Source organism: Mesocricetus auratus, unplaced genomic scaffold, assembly GCF_017639785.1.
Source record: "Mesocricetus auratus isolate SY011 unplaced genomic scaffold, BCM_Maur_2.0 Super-Scaffold_100015, whole genome shotgun sequence".
Taxonomy (NCBI): Eukaryota; Metazoa; Chordata; class Mammalia; order Rodentia; family Cricetidae; genus Mesocricetus; species Mesocricetus auratus.
Window position 1 is genome coordinate 8,055,353 of NW_024429198.1, and position 21,303 is coordinate 8,076,655.

The window sequence follows — 21,303 nt, forward strand, 5'->3', positions numbered from 1 at the left end:
GGCCTGCACCACTCTCTGTTGCAGGGCTAGGCTCCTAGTGCTAAGCAAAGACAGCTGTCACCAAACACTCAACTCTCCCATAGCTTCCTGAGCTGCCCAGGTAGCTTTGTCTCTGCCTGTAAGCACCGTGTGCAGAAGTGCTAACTGTCACTTCTCACTTGATTTCAGCGGTACAGTGGGTTTCCTGGGTACGGCCAGAAGTGCATGTTCTCCCTGGATTGAAACAGCTGGTGCTCACAGGATTTTCTCGAATGTACTGCAGCATTCCTTTCTTGGGGGTGAGGGGGTGTCTTTCTCAGTTTCCCTAGGTGTGCAGTGATTTGCTTTGCCATGAACACATTGAGTTCATTGAAAGGAGTCACACTTACTTCCTTTTGATTTGTTTTTCCTTTTTAGGAAACTCAGTTTAAGAATAAGATTGTAGGAGAAAATGATGTTCCACTCCACTGTGTGGATCAGATTTATGGAGGTGAGTGTCTCTTTCCCTTGTTGCTTTGCCCGCCTCAGAGTATGCGGCAATAATGATAAGATGCCTATAGTCTGTTAAACTGTGCTGTGTAAAGCCGCTTGGGGAATGGTAAGTACAGCATGGAGTGGCTCACCAGGGTTACTTGGTTAGACGTGAACCGAGCTGGGCTTGGTCCTCTTCTCTGTCTCACTCTCTTGCCTTTTATGTTTGTGTGAGAGCGTGTGTATTTGTATGAGTATGCGTGTGGGCGTCAGAGGGCAGCATGCAGGAGCTTCCACCACCCTGTGGGTCCTGGGGATCAAACACAGGTCATCAGGCTTAGTGTGGCAAGCCCCTTTACTCACTGAGCCATCGTAGTGGCTCACGTCCTTTTTTTTGGAGATTTTTGTTTGTTTGTTTGTTTTAATATAGCCCACTAACCTCAAACTTGTGATCTTCTTGCCTCTGGCTCTTGTTCCTGCATGCTGAGTTTGCAGGTGCAAGCCATCACACCTAGCCTGAAGCCTGTTTCTTCTAATACTACACATAAAACTATCTGTTAGATGTTCGTAAACAGAGTTTCTATTCCGCCTGGTCCCCCAGCCATTTAGCCCCAAATAAACACACTGATGCCTATATTAATTATAAACTGTTTGGCTGATGGCTCCGGCTTCTTATTGGCTAGATTTCTCTTAATTATTAACCCATTTCTATTAAACTATGTATTCCCATGAGGCTGTGACTTACCCATAGTCAGGCTACATGGTCTCTTACTCCGTCATCAGCTACATGGTGTCTCTGCCCTCTTCTCTCTGCCTTCCTCTTCCCAGAATTCTCCTTTTCTTGTAGCCCCGCCTATACTTCCTGCCTGGCTACTGGTCAATCAATGTTTTATTCATCAACCAATAAGAGAAACATATATACAGAAGGACATTCCCATCAGATGTTGATCAGTTACAGTTCATTGTACGCAGGTAATGGGGATATACTTGACACACATTAAATGCTTGTATGACAGTGTCATTAGAAAACAAAGTACCGTGTTCAGTGAGTACACAAATGAAAATATAAGAAAAAACTTGAGCTGTGTGTGATGGTATCAATCCCAGGAGGCAGAGGTAAGTGGATTTCTGAATTTGAAACTAGCCTGGTCTATAGAGTGAGTTCCAGGGTAGAAACCCTGTCTTAAAAAAAAAAAACAACAAAAAACAAAAAAACATTAGGCTGTCTTTTTTGCTGACTTAATAAGACTGTCCTTCCAAGTGTTGCTCTGTTTTCTGTTCTCCATTTTGGAGTTCAGGATATTTAGCCACCTGTGGTATTCTCAATGCCAGTATGTGCTGAGTGAGTCCAGGCTGTGGAGCAGGGACGGACATGTCAAGAGGGATTCTAGCCATTAATGTAAAAGTTGGCTAGCATAAAAGTATAGCCCCAACACTTGCCTTCCATCCTTTATGATCTAAACTTTTGCAGTTTTGCAGCTTTTCCCTTTTAAGTATTTATTTTTAAATTTTATGTGTCTGAGTGTTTACCTATATATATGTGTACCACATGCATGCCTGGTGCCTGAGGAGGCCAAAGAGGATGTTGGATCTCCTGGGACTGGAGTTACAGATGGTTGTGAACCTCCCTCCGTGTGTATGCTGGAAACCAGTCCTCTCTTCTGCAAGAGCAGCAAGTGCTCTTATCCACTGAGCCATCTCTCTAGACCCAAGGTTTAGTGTGTGTGTGTGTGTGTGTGTGTGTGTGTGTGTGTGTGTGTGTGTGTGTATGTGTGTACACATGCGTGTGTGAGTAAAAGTTAGAAGAGGGTATCCAGTCTCCTGGAGCTGGAGTTACAGGCAGTTGTGAACCACCTACATGGATGCTGGGAACTGAACTCTGGTTCTCTGGAAGAGCAGGAAGTGCTCATAGGTGCTGAGCTGTCTCTTAAGCCCATCAGAGCTTGGCTTTCTTCAGGCTGTTGGAGTCTGGTCTGTCCATTTGAGGCTTACTCCAGAGGTATAAAAACCCTGCTGGAAGCCCGATGTGGTGGCACACACCTTTAATTCCAGCACTTTGGAGGCAGAGGCAGGTGGATCTCAGTTCCCGGCCAGTCTGATCTATAAACTTAGATCCAGAATAGCCAGAACTACAGAGAGAAACCCTGTCTTGAAAAAAACAAACCAAAACAAAAGCAAAAAAACAAAAGCAAGGGAAAAAAAACAATTAGCAGCAAAAAGCAAAAACAGAATATTTCTGGGAGGGATTTCTGACCTTAGACGCTAACAGTCTACCTGTTCTTTCAGCATTAATTTGTTCCATATAACATTCATTTCTACTCATGATTTTGTCATTGATCTGTAGTGTTTGATGAGAAAAAAAAACCTCTGTTTGGACAACTAAAGAAATACCCCGAGAAGCTTGTTATCCACTGCAAAGACCTGCGGGTGCTACACTTTTGTCTGAGGTACACAAAGGAAGAGGAAGTCAAAAGGGTAACTAGTTGCATGTGTTTTTAGGTTTATTTCCCATCAGGTTTCCCCCCACTGACTGTAGCTTTTGCTTGTATTACCTGAAGGTGGAAGGGAACTAAAATCAGCCGTAATCTCCCTCTTGGATTAGTGTGTGTGAGACAGAGAGTTGGGATAAGTTTGAGAGGATAAGTGTCACCTTGAGTCCTTCAATTCATAGTGCTGATTTAGAACTACTAACAGGTGGGAGGTGTTGAGTGAGGTCAGGGTCTGCTTGGGAATGGGGAAGAAGGGACAGCTAAGGCTGGTCCTTCCCCCACAGTCTATCTAACACAGGAGTGCCAGCTTCTGACTGCTGAGAATCTGGAGTTTACCTCTATGAAAAAGCAGTTGTTCGTGAGCAAAGTCAGGTCACTAAGTGCACACCTGTAAAGATTAAGGGTCATTTCCTGGTGGACACTTCAAGTTGTGGTCAGGAAATGGCTGTACTAGTTTGCTGCAATTCATTGTAATTCCTTGCTGAGACAATGAAGATCTCAAACTTTCTCCCCTCATGGTGCTCACATTAGGGAAAACCCAACAAGAAGCCAGTTTGCTTATACTGCCTTATCTGTAATTATGACAAGACATGCTATGGGTAATACCCTAAGTTTTTCTTGAGATTGTATGGTAGTTCAGTTAGAGTAGTAAATGTGATTATAGTATCTATTCTGAGCAGACAAAGAAAACTGTAGATAGAGAAAATTTCCTGAGAAACAAAGCATTTCCTTTTGAATACTTATTTTAGTTGTTTATCCAAACATACTTCTGATTAGCTCAGTAGCCAGAAAGCACAGTGACAGTTATCTTTTCTTCTCTTTCCTATTGAGACAACGGCTTGTGTAGCCCAGACTGCCTCGAATGCTCTCTGTAGCTGGGAATGACCTTGGGGCTTTGCTCCTCCCCCCTCTACCTCCTGAGTGTTGCGACTGTAAGCATGTGCTACTAGGACTTTGTGCATGCTAGGCAAACATACTGCTGACTGGACTGCATGCTTAGCTCTTCCTTCATTGTCTAGAGCACCCACAAGTGAGTCGGCTATGTGTTGTGAGTCTTCCACATGGTGGATATTTGGACCTGACCTAATTGGGCAATTGAGATGTTTAACTCTTAGTTTGGGGAAGTTAGACTATGTTTTAAATTTTCCCTAGAAATTCACAGATCTTAGAAAGCATGACAAAACAGTATTCTGTTGCCCTGGCACTATTCTAAGAGCTAACTTAGATCCAAGTTCAGCGAGGGTTGTGCTGTCCCCAGAACCTATTAATATGATAGAGAACAGAGTTGACTACCTTTCTTAGCGTTGATCTATCAGAAGCATAACAGTATACATTGGTTCTTTCTTCTCTAGATTGTCAGTGGTATAATCCATCATACCCAAGCTCCTAAATTGTTGAAAAGACTCTTTCTGTTTTCCTATGCAGCTGCTGTACACAACACAGGTAAGTCTCTTCGGATCCTTCCTATTCATTTTTGGTTTTGTCTCTCTATAGCCCAAGCTGATCTCAAATTCAGGAACTTCCTGCCTGGTCTCCTGAATACTGGAATTCCCAGCAAGTGTCCCCATCCCCAGAGGTTCCTTTCTACTCCCACCTGTAAAATAGAGGGGAAACCCCATTTAGTGAGTTTGTCAGAACAGGGAAGAAAGATTTATTTTGGGGGGCTGGAGAGGTGGCTCAGAGGTTAAGAGCACTGACTGCTCTTCCAGAGGTCCTGAGTTCAATTCCCAGCAACCACATGGTGGCTCACAACCATCTGTAATGAGATCTGGGGCCCTCTTCTGGAGTGCAGACATACATGGAGGCAGGATGTTGTATTCATAATAAATAAATCTTAAAAAAAAGATTTATTTTGAGTCACTGTTTAAGAGGGTTCACTCCATGGCTGCTTGACCCATGTGCCTGTGAATGGGTAGGTTGTTCACCTTGTGGTAAAGGACAGGAAATATAAAAGGAAGGAACTGGAAACCAGATATAACTTTCAAAGATACACCCCAGTGACCTGCTTCCTCTAGGAATGCCCAATCTCTCAAAGTGTCGGCATCCTTCCTTCTTAGTTAGATTATGATTAAACACCACGACCGAAAAGCAAGCTAGGGAGGACAGAGTTTGTTTGACCTACACTTCTGTATCATATTCATCATTAATGGCAATCAGGACAGAAACTCAAGCTGGGCAGGATCCTGGAGGCAGGAGCTGATGCAGAGGCCATGGAGGGGAGCTGCTTACTGGCTTATCCCTTATGCTTTGTTCAGCCTGCTTTCTTTTTTTTTTTTTTTAATTTAAATTAGAAACAAGGTTGCTTCACACGTCAATCCCAGCTCCTTCGCCCTCCCCTCCTCCCACACTTTCCCACTAACCTCTCCCTCCCCTCTTTCCCAATCCCCAATGCTTTCCCTAGGGAGGGTGAGGCCCTCCATGGGGGTTGTCCATAGTCTGTCATTTCATCCAGGGCAGGGCCTGGGCCCTTCCCCAAGAGTCCAGGCTGAAAGAGCATCTCTCATTGTGGGATGGGCACACAAAGTCCATTTGTATGCCAGGAATAAATACTGATCTACTACCCAAGGCCCCATAGATTACCTAGGCCTCCTCACTGACACCCTCATTTGGGGATCTGGATCAGTCCCATGCTGGATTCCCAGCTGTCAGTCTGGGGTTCAAGAGCTCCCCCTTGTTCAGGTCAGCTGTTTCTGTGGGTTAAATCAGCCCAGTCTTGACCCCTTTGTTCATTAGTCCTCCCTCTCTGTCCCTCGGTTACTTGAGCTCAGCTCAGTATTTAACTGTGGGTGTCTGTCTCTGCTTCTATCAGTCATTGGTTGAAGGTTCTGTTTCCCAGACTCTGGCAGTGGGATTATAGGCTGGCACTCCCTGATCCATGTCTAAAATCCATATATGAGTGAGTACATACCATGTTTGTCTTTTTGTGACTGGGTTACCTCACTCAGGATGGTTTCTTCTAGTGCCGTCCATTTGCCTGCAAATTTCAAGATTCCATTGCCCCCCCCCCACACACACACTGAATAGTACTCCATTGTATAAATGTACCACATTTTCTCTATCCACTCTTCGGTTGAGGGGCATCTAGGTTGCTTCCAGGTTATGGCTATTACAAATAATGCTGCTGTGAACATAGTGGAACAGGTGTCCTTGTTGTATGAATGGGCGTCTTTTGGGTATATGCCTAAGAGTGGAATTGCTGGATCTTGTGGACTGATTCCCATTTTTCTGAGGAATCTCCATACTGATTTCCAAAGTGGCTGTACAAGTTGGCACTCCCACCAGCAGTGGAGGAGTGTTCCCCTTTCTCCACATCCCCTCCAGTATAAATTGTCGTTGGTGTTTTTGATTTTAGCCATTCTGACAGGAGTAAGATGGTATCTCAGAGTTGTTTTGATTTGCATTTCCCGGATGGCTAGGGATGTTGAGCACTTTCTCAAGTGCCTCTCAGCCATTTTAGACTCCTCTATTGAAAATTCTCTATTTAGTTCTGCAGCCCGCTTCTTAATTGGATCCTTTGGTGTTTTGGAGACTTGCTTCTTGAGTTCTTTGTAAATTTTAGAGATCAGCCCTCTGTCGGATGTGGGGTTAGTGAATATCTTTTCCCATTCTGTGGGCTGCCTTTTTGTCTTGACTGTGTCCTTTGCCTTACAGAAGCTTCTTAGTTTCAAGAGGTTCCATGTATTAATTGTTGACCCCAGTGCCTGTGCTACTGGTGTTATATTCAGGAAGTGGTCTCCTGTACCAATTTGTTCAAGGGTACCTCCCACTTACTCTTCTAAGAGATTCAGTGTGGCTGGATTTATGTTGAGGTCTTTGATCCATTTGGACTTAAGTTTTGTGCATAGAGATAGACATGGATCTATCTGCAAGCTTCTACATGCCACTATGCCAGCACCATTTGTTGAAGACATTTTCTTTTTTCCATTGTGTATTTTTAGCTTCTTTGTCGAAGATCAGATGTTCATACGTGTATGGGTTAATATCGGGGTGTTCAATTCGATTCCATTGGTCACCTGTCTATTTTTGTGCCAGTACCAACACGTTTTCAGGACTATAGTTCTATAATAGAGCTTGAAATCAGGGACGGTGATGGCTTTAGATGTTGCTTTGTTGCATAGGGTTGTTTTGGCTATCCTGGGTCTTTTGTTTTTCCATATAAAGTTGATTATTGTTCTTTCAAGGTCTGTGAAGAATTGTGCTGGGATTTTAATGGGGATTGCATTGAATCTGTATATTGCTTTTGGCAAGATTGCCATTTTTACTATGTTGATCCTACGAGTCCAAGAGTATGGGAGATCTTTCCATTTCCTGGTGTCTTCTTTAATTTCTTTCTTTAAAGACTCAAAGTTCTTGATTTTTACTATGTTGATCCTACGTGTCCAAGAGCATGGGAGATCTTTCGATTTCCTGGTGTCTTCTTTAATTTCTTTCTTTAAAGACTCAAAGTTCTTGCGATACAGGTCTTTCACTTTCAGCCTGCTTTCTTATAGAATTCTGCCCAGGGATGCACTGCCCACAATGGGGTGGACCCTCCCTATCAATCACTAATTAAGAACACGCCTTCCAACCTGATCTTATGGAGGCATTTTATCAACTGAGATTCCCTCCTTTCAGATGAAGGTAGTTTGTGTCAAGTTGACACAAAATTAGCCAGGACGTTCCCCAAATGACAACATGTATTTGGGTGCAAGCATTCAATACATGATTCGTTTGGGAGCTTTTCTTTTCCTGTGATGTTTGCTTAACTTACCTTTTAGGTCTGTTTGCTTTTATGTTCCAATGAATTGCTTCCATGGTTACTTATAAAAAGTAAAATCGGGCTAGAGAGATGGCTCGGTGGGCAAAAATGCTTGCTATGTGGGCATGAGGACTTGAGTTTGAATCCCTGGCATCCATGTACAAGACAGGTGCAGTGGTGCATGTCTGGAACCCAGTGCTGGTGGCAGATTGTGGGAGCTTTCTGGCTAGGCAGTCTAGCCAAATGAGTGAGGCCTAGGTTCAGTGAGGGACTCTATCCCCAAAATAAGTCAGAGAGCAAGCAGTAGAGGAAAAGATGGCGTCAGCCTCTGGAGCCCACATGAGTATGTTGTACTGGAGATGTGAAACTATCTTAAAAAACAAAATTGAGACAAAATTTAAAATAATCCTATTTATCTCTGGGTTCTTTTTTTCTGCATAAATATACTTGGGTTTATTTAAGATTCTAGGGGATGCCATGAATTTAAAGCTTGAAATAAAAGAGAATAATATATTCGATGTTTGGACATAGGACATTTGTTCATAAGAAAAATCACTCCAGTAGTTTGGCTTGAGAAAACATGCCAGGCCAGTGCACCCTGTGTGTATCTGGAGGAGGGGGTGAGATGAATATTACTTAAAATTCTGAGTGTTTGCCAGTTTGTTGAGAAAAAGGCTTGAGATGCTCATTGTTCAGTCTGAGGACTCACTTCGGGGGAGGGGCTGAGTCTTCTGGGCTTGCTTGTGGCTCTACATTCATGTGCACACACATACAGAACACATGTGTAAATGTAGTTTACAACAAGCAGAACAGTGTCCATCATGGCCGTGCTTTCAGTATCTGCCATCTCCCTTCACTTCTCTCCCCTCGTGTGTTTGCTCTGTCATTACTCTCCAAATCAGTAGCTGCTTAGTGATCCTGGCTCCCGTGTCAGAGATGTCTGACTGGCTTGTTTAAGGGCACAGATATAGAAAGCTTTTCTAGCTTGCCACCCCTCATTTATGTGGGCCTCACTCTGGAAGGTGGGAGTGAACAGGGCTCTGTCTCTGACCAGGCTAGTGTCAAACTCATAGAGATCCACCTGCCTCCGCCTCCTGTGTTCTGGGATTAAAGGCATGTACCACCACCACCCGGCTCTATTAGAGATTGTTTTATGAAATTGAGAACCCTAACATTCTGCACGTATATATTTACTAGATTTTAACTACGTCTCTGTCGGTCTATTTACCAGTAAAGACTTGGGGGTCAGATGTTGGGATGAAAACCTGCTAGATAAGAGAAGCTGAGAGGCAAGTAGCTGACCTTCCTTTTTTGCTGGAAACTCATCAGGAGAGCATCTATCCACCTGTCCCAAACCAAAAAGATTGAGAATCTCTTCAGTCCCTCCCTCCTCCTTCCTGTGTGTCTCTCTCTATCAGTATTCTTGTCTCCTCTGTTCTCTCTGTGTCTAATTCCTGTTAACTAATCACTGATTCTTCCCCCAATCCAAGGTTAATTTTAATTTTATTAACAGCCTTGGAGTTTCACAGTACAACCAAATATCCTGCAACAATTCTGATTCTGGTGTATAGTATAGGCAGTGCTGAGTGGCTTTATATAAACATCTTTGGGATTCACATTAGAAAAATCACACTTCAGTTTTTTGAGTTGTACTTCTTCCATAGATCCTGACTTAAAAAAAAATGTTAAAGACAGGTCTCACTGTGTAACCCTGATTGGCCTGGAACTTACTATGTACAACAAGCTGACCTCAAACCCAGAGATGTATCCTGTCATTTCTGTCCCCTTGAGTGCTGAAATTAAAGATCTGCACCACTGACTCTGTTGTCTGGGTCTTACTAGGACAGTTTCTGGGCTTGTCAATACATGCTCAGTATCCTAAGCCGTTATTCAGATCGTGGCAGTTTCATGATCCTTGGTCGTTTTGTTTGTTTGTTTGTTTGTTTGGTTGGTTTGTCTTTGATTTTTGTGTTGTTTTGTGCCAGGTACCCAGGATACATAGGACCTTTATTCTATTGTAATTCCACCCTTCTCTGATCTTCTTTCTAACCTTCACTGGGGGATGGGGTAGTAAAGATTATAACTAATGGACACTAATTGGTCATTAGTCTTTGTTTTGCTTTGTTTTTTGATACAGGGTTTCTCTGTGTAGCCCTGGCTATCCTGGAACTCACTCTGTAGGCCAGGCTGGTGTTGAGCAGAGATCCACCTGCCTCTACCTCCCCTGTGCTGGGATTAAAGGTGTGCACCACCACTGCCTGGTGGCCATTAGTTTTTGAGTATGGGTTTGGTTAATGTGAGTGCTTTACAGTTTGGATCCTTGTGTCTCTACCTCCTCGATGCTGGGAATATAAGCATCTGCCTGGACTAAACTTCTGTCTTCACGCTTGAAAGGCAAACACATTATTGATTAAGCTTTCTCCCTCAGCCTAGTATTTTTACACTGGCTAGATAAAGACAGTGTCTGTTTGACTATGATATTATTTGAGGCGGGTTTCTAATATGTATCTCAGGCTGCCCTCAAACTCAAGATCCTACTTTAGCCTTCTAAATGCTGACATTACAGGCATGAGTACTGTTCCTGTCTTATACATCTTTTTAGATTTACTGATTTTTATGTGTGTGATTGCTTGCTTACATGAATCACATGTGGGCTTGTTACCTGTTGTGTCCAGAAGAGAACATTGGATCTCCTAAGACTGAGAGGCAGTTATGAGCTTCCATGTGGGTGCTAGAAATTGAACCCTGACAGTCTGGAGGAATAGCCTGTGCTGTTAACCACAGAGCACTTTCTCACTTACACTTTTTTTTCCCTGTGGGGCCCTGAACTTACTCTGTAGCAGGCTAGCCTCAAACTCAGAGATCTATCTATCTCTGTCTCCAAATGGGATTAAAGGCATGAGCCACCACTGCCTGATTATATAGAATATTTTTAATGTGCCTGTGTTTTGACTGTGACACGAGGCCAGGTATGAAATTTTCCACTTGGCAGTCAAGAAGTTTCAGATTTTCTTTTATATTTTTAGATTAGGAATATTCAACTTATATAAGCATTGATTATTGTCATTGTTCTCACTACTTTCAATAAGTTCTGTTTTATTTAACAGAAGCAGGTGGGGTGTTCTTTTCTGGGAAGTTTGTGGTTTTGATGTGTATGTCACTCCCAGCAATCAGTGATGGCCTGGAGAAAGGCCACAGCCATTTCTGCTGAGTTTTGGGTGGTGCTTCTAGACATTTTGTTCTCACAGTGCTGATTTAGTATCCAAAGTTCCTGTAACCGTGATGCAGGCCTTGGCTGTTGGCCATTTCCTCCACTGTGACTCTCATCTGTTTATGGCCTTCAGTAGCCGAGTGCCATCCTGGACAGGCCTCTCACAGGCAACGCACCACAAACTGAAGAAGAATTTGAATTCCAGAATCAGGCATGCTATTCAAATCAGTGTGCCATGCTATCTATACACATGTGGTAGGGCTAAAAATACTTCATTTCTTAGCTTTTGTGCCAAGCCCAGTCGTTCAATGCTTCACAGAATTTTTGTTTTATATAAATTATCTCATGGGCAGATGACTGAAAATAGAGCTAGAAATTACTTTTGCAAGGAATGGAACAAGAATAACCTCTTGGGGCTGGAGGGATGGCTTAGCAGCTAATATGTGCTGCTCTTCCTGAGGGCCCAAGTTCAGTTCTTAGCACCAGTATTGGATGGCTCATAACTGCCTGTAACTCCAGCTACAGGGGACCCAGCACCATTCATTGGACTCGACAGTTTTCTACACATTCTTGGCATACAGAAAATAAACATAAAATAATAAGAATAAGAATAAAACTCCTTTCCTACACTGTAAAGAGAGCATGGACCAGTGTGAGGACTCAGGGGGTAAATACACTTGCCTCCAAACCTGACAACGAAGCTTGGTCCCCAGAACCTGGTGGTGAGAGGAGAGCTGACCCCTGCTTGTCCTCACACCAACATACGTGCACTATGACAGGCATGCCATGCTCCCTTCTGCTACACAAAGTAAATAAATGAAGTGAAAATTTCAGTAAAGTTTCCATTACAATTTTGGATGAATGACAGAAAAATGGAGAAAAGTGGAACAGTTAAGCTGTGGATTTATTTTAGATAAAAATAGACTCAGTATAATAAATTGGGTTCAGAGCTTGTGTGTTTACATGAACTAAATGTCATTGTCATGCAAAGACTTCATTGCATGCTAATTTTGTTTTCTTAGTCACTGATCCCAGGAACCATACTGTAATGTTTGACACACCTAAAGACTGGTCTTGGGAGCTGGAGCGGACCAAGGGTAGTGTGAAGTACAAAACAGTGCGTGTAAATGAAGGCTACAGAATCTGTGACAGGTAAGCTCTCCATGTTGCCTCGCCTTAGTCTTGTGTATGTGTGTGGGTATGTGCATATGTGTCTGAGGGTGCCCTTGGAGGCCAGCAGAGGGCCTCAGATCATATATTAGGGTTCTCTGAAGAAGCAAATCTGATAGCATTGAGATGTACACACACACACACACACACACACACACACACACACACACACACACACACACGATTTATTGATATGCTTACAGGGTGTGGTCTGGGTAATCCAACAATGGCTGCCTCACATTAGAGAAGTTGACAATCAGTAATTGTTCAGTCAACAAGACTGGCTGTGTCAGCAGGCCCAGTCTAGCACAAAAGGACTGGAGGGTTCCTGGAGAGCTGTTGATCTTTGGTCTGTATAAAACTCTTAAAGAAGTTGGTTCTGATACCAGCAAGGGAATACCACAACAATATGTAGATCATTTTGTCAGCAAAAGTAAGGGCAAGCATGCAAAAGGCGGGGCTCTTCTTCCTTTTCCTTGTGTCCAGGCTTCTACTAGAAGGTGCTCCCCACATTTAGTGTGGTTTCTTTCTTCAAATGGGATGAATAAAATTCCTCACAGGAGTAACCAGAAGCTTGTGTTTTAGTTGGTGTCAGACACAGTGAAGTTGACAACCAAGATGAGCTGTCACAGACCCCACAGAGTCTGTGAGCTGTTGGTGAAGTGGGTGCTATGAACTGAACTCTGGTCCTTTGGAAGAATAGCACACACATAGTGACACATGCCTTTAATAGCCAGCACTTGTGGATCTCTGAGTTTGTCGAGTGCCTGGTCTATAGAGCAAGTTCCAGGGCAGCTAGGGTTATGTAAAGAGACTGTCTCAAAGCAAAACAAACTAACCTCTGAGCGTCTCTCTAGTCCCCCCACTCTGTGTTTGAATGTATTGACATTGTTCTGTAATTATCATCACAGTAAGTTTTAGAAGGTTTTTATCATCTAGTAAAGAAACTCCAAATTAGCATCCTACATTTCTCCTCAGTTCTCCCTGTGTAGATTTGCCTGTTCTGGACATTTTATAAGTGAAATATAGGATATTTGGTTTTTTTATGGCTGCTTTGTGCGGCTTATTTATTTATTTATTTATTTATTTATTTTGAGATAGCGTCTTCCTGTGGATCCTAAGTGGGTCTAGAACTCAATAGTTAGCCCAAATTAGCCTCAAACCCCAACTCTTCCTGCTTCAGTCTCTTGAGTATCAAGTACAGATGTGTACTAACACCTCTGGCTTTTCCTTTTTATTGCCAAATGATATTCCATGGTATGGACATACCATATTTTATTTATCCATTCATTTGTCATAAATATTTATGTATATGTTTTATGAGTCTATGATTTTTATTTCTCTTTGGTATATAATCTAGTACAATGACAATGTGTGGGATTAACTCTGTGTTTAGCTGTTCGAGAATTATAAGACTGTCGCAGATATTGTACCCTTTGGCACTCCCATCAACTGTGTGTAAAGAGTCCTTCTTTCAACCCTAGCTTTTACTTTGATTGTTTGTGATGTCAGAGACAACCTTAGCCTTGTGCACACTTGGCAAGACATGTGCCACTGAACTGCTCCTTCCCTCTTACCAGCAGCTTTTAGCAGAAGTCCTTAAAGTATCTATTAGGACACTCAAAAATGTGGTTGGCAAGATGACTTGGTTGGCAAAGTGCTTCCCACACAAGGATGAGGACCTTAGTTTGATCCTCAGAACCTCTGGTACAAGTAGAGAACTGACTCCTGAAAATTGCTCCCTGGTTGACCACATATACACCATGGCATGTGTGTGTACACTTGTAGTCACACTCAGACACACAATAATACATAGAAAAAAATTCAAGGTAGAGAGCTATCACTGAATGAGATAGGGCATTTGCCTGTCGTGTATGAAGCCCTGAATTCAATAGCCAGCATCAGACACAAAATGTGGAGAAACACAGATCAAGCAAAAGGTCAGAAGAGTTGGTGAAGTAGCCAGGAAGGAGTAAGTAGCCTTTGGTCCAAGCTGAGAGAAAAGAAGGCAGAGAAGCCTGGTGGGCAGGAACAACCAGGGACCCAGGGGCTGGGGAGGAGCGCCAGGGTAAGGGGAGTAGAGGGCGAGGAGAAGGAATGGTTGGATGCTTCCAGAAGAATTTATCTTTTTTGAATCTGAGAACAATGAGGGGGAGTTTGAGCAGAGGCAGGGAGTGATCTGGCCTACATTTTTAAAGGATGACTCTGTGGATCTGTTTTTAGAAACTTGAGTCTTATCATTTGGGAACATAGCTTCCTAGCACTCTGCTGACAGCCACATAAAATACTGTGGGTTTATAGCGCTTTTTATATCTTCGTGTCTCAGATGACCCCCTCCCCCAGTCAGTCTGGGTGAGGATGAGAAACTGCATTGTCAGAACTGCTGCTCAGGTGCCACAGGCCTATTGCTTCTCTGTTTCAGTTCACTCACTCCTAAAACCCTTACTCATTCCACTTCCTTGTGAGATACAAGAAGGTGTGTGACCCATGGGGTGTGGGCTTCATAGAGGGGCCCATGAGCTAATGTTGACGCAGCAGGATGTAGGTCTGCCTGGGCTTACCCTCCCCAGACTACAGCTTTGCCTGAGTGGGTCACCCAGCTTCCCACGACCGAGCTGCCCTGAGAGAGGCTCTTCTCTGAACTCACCCCACTGCCTAAAGTGACGATTATTGAGGAGAGAGGACTAACACTCATAGTCTCAACAGACGGCCTATGTGACGGGAGAACACCCTCCACCTAATGCCTGGTGTGGTGCTTTCCTCACTGCTCAGGGACAGAGGCTAAAAGTAACTAGAGAGCTAACATTGTAGAATGTTGGGGAAGACATACAAGTCTTTTAGAACAGGGGGCCCACAGCTGCTTTATAGTATGGAGACTCCTCAGAGAGCTGAGAATTCCTGAGATGGTGTTGCAGTGGTGACCTGTGGGGAAGTTACTGTCCAGTCAGTGCTTCCCATAGTTAGGAATCTCAGTCACCCAGGAGCTTGTTGGAATTTGGGTGCTAACTGAGCAGGTGGAACAGGACTGAGTCCGCATCCTGCCTGAGCTCAGGTGATGCTGCTTACACCCTGATAGCTCAGGTGATGCTGCTGTACCCTGATAGCTCAGGTGATGGTGCTCTACCCTGATAGCTCAGGTGATGGTGCTTACACCCTGATAGCTCAGGTGATGCTGCTGTACCCTGATAACTCAGGTGATGGTGCTGTACCCTGATAGCTCAGGTGATGGTGCTGTACCCTGATAACTCAGGTGATGGTGCTGTACCCTGATAGCTCAGGTGATGGTGCTGTACCCTGATAACTCAGGTGATGGTGCTTACACCCTGATAGCTCAGGTGATGCTGCTGTACCCTGATAGCTCAGGTGATGGTGCTGTACCCTGATAGCTCAGGTGATGCTGCTGTACACTGATAGCTCAGGTGATGGTGCTGTACCCTGATAACTCAGGTGATGGTGCTGTACCCTGATAGCTCAGGTGATGGTGCTTACACCCTGATAGCTCAGGTGATGCTGCTGTACCCTGATAGCTCAGGTGATGGTGCTGTACCCTGATAGCTCAGGTGATGGTGCTGTACCCTGATAACTCAGGTGATGGTGCTGTACCCTGATAACTCAGGTGATGCTGCTGTACCCTGATAGCTCAGGTGATGGTGCTGTACCCTGATAGCTCAGGTGATGCTGCTGTACACTGATAGCTCAGGTGATGCTGCTGTACCCTGATAGCTCAGGTGATGGTGCTGTACCCTGATAACTCAGGTGATGGTGCTGTACCCTGATAGCTCAGGTGATGGTGCTTACACCCTGATAACTCAGGTGATGGTGCTGTACCCTGATAGCTCAGGTGATGGTGCTTACACCCTGATAGCTCAGGTGATGCTGCTGTACCCTGATAGCTCAGGTGATGGTGCTCTACCCTGATAGCTCAGGTGATGCTGCTGTACCCTGATAGCTCAGGTGATGCTGCTGTACCCTGATAGCTCAGGTGATGCTGCTGTACCCTGATAACTCAGGTGATGGTGCTTATACCCTGATAACTCAGGTGATGCTGCTGTACCCTGATAGCTCAGGTGATGCTGCTGTACCCTGATAGCTCAGGTGATGCTGCTGTACCCTGATAGCTCAGGTGATGCTGCTGTACCCTGATAGCTCAGGTGATGGTGCTTATACCCTGATAACTCAGGTGATGCTGCTGTACCCTGATAGCTCAGGTGATGCTGCTGTACCCTGATAGCTCAGGTGATGCTGCTGTACCCTGATAACTCAGGTGATGCTGCTGTACACTCCTGTGGCATGGCATGGCATTCCAGAACAACAACCTTAATGCCCACTACATTCCTCTAGAGCTTTGCACTTCTGCTCTTAGTCATGGGGTCATAGCTAATCCTGTTTTCTCTATACCCCCACGTACTTGCCTCCCCTTTGGATTGCTTAGAAATGAATTTCAAAGCTCATTTCATTTATGTTTTGTATATATTGCAAAGAACAAAGGACTGTGGTTGTTTTTAATAAACACAGCAATGAAACCATTATCATATTTTTCAAATTCACACTACTTTTGTGTTTATTTTGTTTTTTGAGACCGGGGTCTGCCTGTGAAGCACTTACCCTGGAATTTACTATAAGGACCAGACTGACCTCAAACTCAGAGATCTGCCTATCTCTGCCTCCCAAATTCTGGAGTTAAAGGGATGTGTCATGCCCAGCCTCACATTATTTATCTGATATCTAATTGGTATTTAAAATTTTCTCATGATTTAGTTTGACTTGGGGGTGGAGAGAAGTTGTTTTGTTTTATCTGTTTTGAGATAGGATTTCATCATATATCCCAGGCTGCCCACTCAACTGCCAAGATTATAGGAGCGTGCCATCAATTCTTGACTCATTTTTGAAAAATTTCTTTCATCCTTTTTGTTTGTTTTGGGATTTTTGTTTTGTTTGTTTGCTTGCTTGCTTGTTTGTTTAAGACAGGGTTTCACTGTATAGCCCTGGATGTCCTGGAATTCACTCTGTAGACCAGGATGGCCTGGAACTCAACAGAGTTCCACCTGCCACTGCCTCTGCCTCCTGAGTGCTGGCATTAAAGGTGTGCACCATCACCATCCCGCTCTCTTTCATCTTTTTAATCTTACTATTAACGATTCAGAGTAGCATTTTGCCATTTCTTGATGGGTTTCTTAAGTTGCTTTATGTGTCGATTCTCAAACCATTATATTTTTCTTGAAATCAAGCTGTTTGCTAATTGTTTCTCACAGTGTGAAGTTTGATGACCACACCCCTGGTGATATTTAGTTTTGGTCTATTGCGTGTGGATTGATTGATGGAACAGTCATTTGTGTTTTGATCTCTTTGCTGTAAAGATCCATCGTTCCATGGGACTTTGGGGGATGGCTCAGTGGATAAGACTACTTTCTGCTCTTGCAGAGGACTGGGGTTTGGCTCCCAGTACCCACATGGTACCTCACACCTGCCTGTAACTCCAGTTCTGGAGACTCCAACACCCACTTCTGGTTTTTGAGGTCACTTGCACAGACATAAACTTAGGTACACGCACCTACACATAAAGATTTCTTTTCCTGAAGTTCATGTTTTCCATGACTTGATGCTTGTCAAATGGAGGTCAAGCGTGCAATGGGTCTGTGAACACTGTCTGATTACTTATGTGCAACTTAGCCACTCAGGCGCCTTCTGTCATGGGAGGCTTTATTTCAGAGTCTTTGAGGGAGAGGTGTTTACACCATAGGGTCTCTAACTAGGATCCGTAAGCTAGGGTCTGTAAACAAGGTTTCTTGGCTAAGAGCTAGTGTGCCCATGTATTTTTTGATCCCTCTGAAAAATCCAGTTTCCCCGTGTCTTACAGTTCAGCAGGCTTATTCTTGTGGAGATGAAATTTCTCCCGTAGATAATGAAATCACAGTGGCTCCAGGTCTTTGGTGTAATCCAGGGAGAGCCTCAGTCATTGTAGTGTCTCAGTTTCTTAGCTTCTTTATTTGTAAAATGGCAATAAGCATACTACATATCAGTTAGAGGTGTTGGATTAAATGAGTCACTCCGGTGATGAGTTAGAATAATGTCTGACATAGATGAGCACCCCTTAGATGTTTGTTGTTGGCAGAACTTGTTTGTTTGAGACAAGAGTATTTCTCATGTAGTTCCCTCTGTCTCGGAACTCAGTACATAGACCAAGATGACCTTAATCTCAGAGACCCTGTCTTAAACTCATTGAGATCTGGCCTCCCAAGTGCTGGGATTAAAGTCATGTATTATCATACCCATGTCAAAGTTTGTGATAAAATGCATCTCAGTCTTCATGGTTATTGATTTTTTTCTATTAATTTAATTATAAGCAACACAGGTAATTAAGTTGTTATTGTTGGATGAGATTTTGGACTTCATGTACTTTTAGGTATCACATTTTCCAGTCTCTACCTTTTCAGTGCTGAAGATTACAACAAGGGCTTTGTGCATGCTAATCAAGGGCTCTGTTGCAGAGCTTTACCCACATCCCTCATCATCCTCGTCTTGTAGAATAAGACACAGATCCAGAAAGGCAGAACAATTTACTTACCTCAACATTAGAGGTAGGGCTGTGCAGAGCCATAGCCATAGCTAGGGTTCGCATCCGGATTCCTAATCTTTGGTCAATGTACTTGTCACCAACCTAGGGATGACAGTTCATCTCTGGTTCTTACCAGGGAAGTGTGGTCCTTTTGTAGTCATTGTTACTTCCTTGATGTGAGCTTTCATGTTCTGTGAATTTGTTGGACTGAAAGCTGATTGTAATGAGTCTTTCCTGTCCCATCAGCCAGTTCCCAAATCATGACCCTGAGACTCTTCATTAACTATTAAAGTCTGGCCTTAGCTTTGGCTTATTTTTTACTAGCTTTTGTAACTTAAGTTAATCTATTTCTTTTGAGCTATGTTCTGTCACATAGAGCCCATCCTGCTTCTTCCATGACCCTGGCGTCTCTAGCACACCTGGATTCATCTCCTATCTTCTCTCTCAGAAGTCCCTCCTATACTTCCTGCCTAGTTATTTGCCATTCAGCCTTTTATTCCACCAATCACAGCGAATACATCTTCACACAGTGCACAAATATCCCACAACATTTCCCTTTTGGGCTAAATAAAAAGACCATAGTAAGATTGTATACAATAAGAATAATTATCAGGTAAGAATTACATTCACAATGTCTAGTCTATTTGTATTTGACAAGAAACTACTCTGTTATATACCCTATCTTAGTGATTCAAAGTTTTATACCTAAACCACTTTTTACTATAACTTGCATTACCATACAAAAATAACTTTTTAGGTCTAAAAACATCTTAGATAAACAACTTAAGCTTTTATGTTTCTCAACCTTATAAACTTTATGTCTCTTATGTGAAGATATATTGCTGTGTTGTAATAAAACGCTGAATGACCAATAGGTGGGCAGGAGGTATAGTAGGATTTCAGGGGAGAGAAAGAAAGGAGGAGGAATCTAAGCACTCAGAGAAGCCAGGAGACATGGAGAGGAAACAGGAGGCAATGCCACATGCTACAACATACTTTAATATAAATGGGTTAATCTATAAGAGCTAGTTGAGACACGCCTAAACTGAAGACCAAGCTTTCATAATTAGTAAAAGGTCTCTGTCCTTATTTGGGAGTTGACTGGTGGGACAGAAAACGACCCAGTTACAGCTGACGCCACCTCTTTCTTCTAGGTTGCCAGCATACTTTGTCGTCCCCACTCCCCTTCTCGAAGAGGATGTACAGCGCTTTCAGGGCCATGGCATACCAGTAAGTGCATCTGGGACCCCGGGAGAGGGACATCAGCAACTGTCAGCCATCCTAGCAGTGTCCCAGTAAAGCCCTTGGCTCCGGTACTCCAGAGTCTATCTGCTGTCTAAGAGCAATCCAGAAACACGAGGCTCCCTGTCTTAAAGTTGTCACAAGTGCTCTTACAATTTTAGCAGAGACATTAAAAAGCTTTGGGAGGATAATGGACCCACCTGCTTTAACACTTAACTCATTTGAACCTGAGCTGACACTATGAGTAGTGGAATATAATTTGTTTTGGCGTGCTATTAATCTTGATATGGGCCAGTCAAGTTTTCTGCTAGAAACAACATGAAGCACACCTTAGTTTTCACAGAATAAGCTAGGAGCCATATTTAGTATGTCATTGATCAAATAAAGCAAGACTAGATGACACCCCTATTTCTAATTATTGGCTGGGAATTACCCAACCTGTAGGACTTTAGTAAGGAATGAGACTTATAAGAAAGTGCTGTGCAGTACACAGGCTGGTTTGCCAGAAGAATCTTGAATGTGAGCCAATGTGAAGCTGCGTCGCACATCCAGACCCATGGGGGCTGGACAGAAATGAGTGTGACCCTTGCCATAGGAGCGAAGTCCCTCTGCCTGACCTAGGAGGGCAGCTCCGCAGCACCAGCCTGTAGCACTGTAGGCTGAATATTGCCAAATGGCCGATTGTTTTCAGAGGAAGCCGGAGACACAGATTTCTATGTGAGTTTCCCATATCCAACTAGACGTGACAAAGTTGAAGAGTTTTACAAATTGTGTCTTTTAGATATGACAGGATCACATTCCACCAGTCTTCAGCCTGTAGCTGACGGCTGCTGTTCACACTCTTAAAAATTAGTGACTCTGTGAAAGAGATTTTGTTTGTGTAGGTTGTATAGTATTAGAGATCCCATTTGAGGCTGGGCGGTGGTGGCTCATGCCTGTAATACCCACACTCAGGAGACTGAGGTAGAAGGGTTGCTGTGAGTTTGAGAATAGCATAGGCTATAGAGTGAGGCCCTGTTGAATTTTTTTCCAAACTGAATTTTAATGAAAAAATGTAACATGTGTTAGCATAAGTAACATACTTTTATTGAAAATGACAGTCTGAAACAATAAAATGGAACAGCACTATTTAGCATTTTGGAAATAGATGCCAGCTGGGTTCTTTTATTCAGTCTGTTGTGGTATGCTGGGGATCAGTTCAGGAACACAGAGAAACTCCAGCTTCAGATGTGTATTTGGGAAGGAAAACATCATTGAGAATATTGGTATTTGGCAGTGCACCGGAACATGGTCTGTGACACTTTCACAAAGGTTAGCCACAGTGAGGAATTTGAAAACACAAGGAACTGTTATTAAAATCCATCAATCTGTCCTATACTTTGAATAGAATTTAGAGAATGTGTTTTGTTCTGCTACTCATTAAGATACAGCACGCTGGTTCACGGTT

General features: G+C 43.4%; 1 protein-coding gene across 4 annotated transcripts in view; it reads left to right on the plus strand.

Annotated features, from left to right (window-relative positions):
- The window catches only part of Mtmr12 (myotubularin related protein 12), a 65,395-nt gene that overhangs the window by 25,559 nt on the left and 18,533 nt on the right, over window positions 1–21,303 (plus strand). For 2 of the 4 annotated variants that reach the window (XM_005078016.4, XM_040757632.1), the window contains exons 4-8: window positions 397–469; window positions 2,795–2,925; window positions 4,292–4,382; window positions 11,911–12,040; window positions 19,769–19,844. In XM_005078016.4, coding sequence (XP_005078073.1) covers window positions 397–469; window positions 2,795–2,925; window positions 4,292–4,382; window positions 11,911–12,040; window positions 19,769–19,844 — 501 coding nt within the window. Of the gene's footprint in view, window positions 1–396; window positions 470–1,312; window positions 1,423–2,794; window positions 2,926–4,291; window positions 4,383–11,910; window positions 12,041–19,768; window positions 19,845–21,303 lie in introns of those variants that run through there. The other 2 variants (XM_040757631.1, XM_040757633.1) reach the window with 2 other exon arrangements.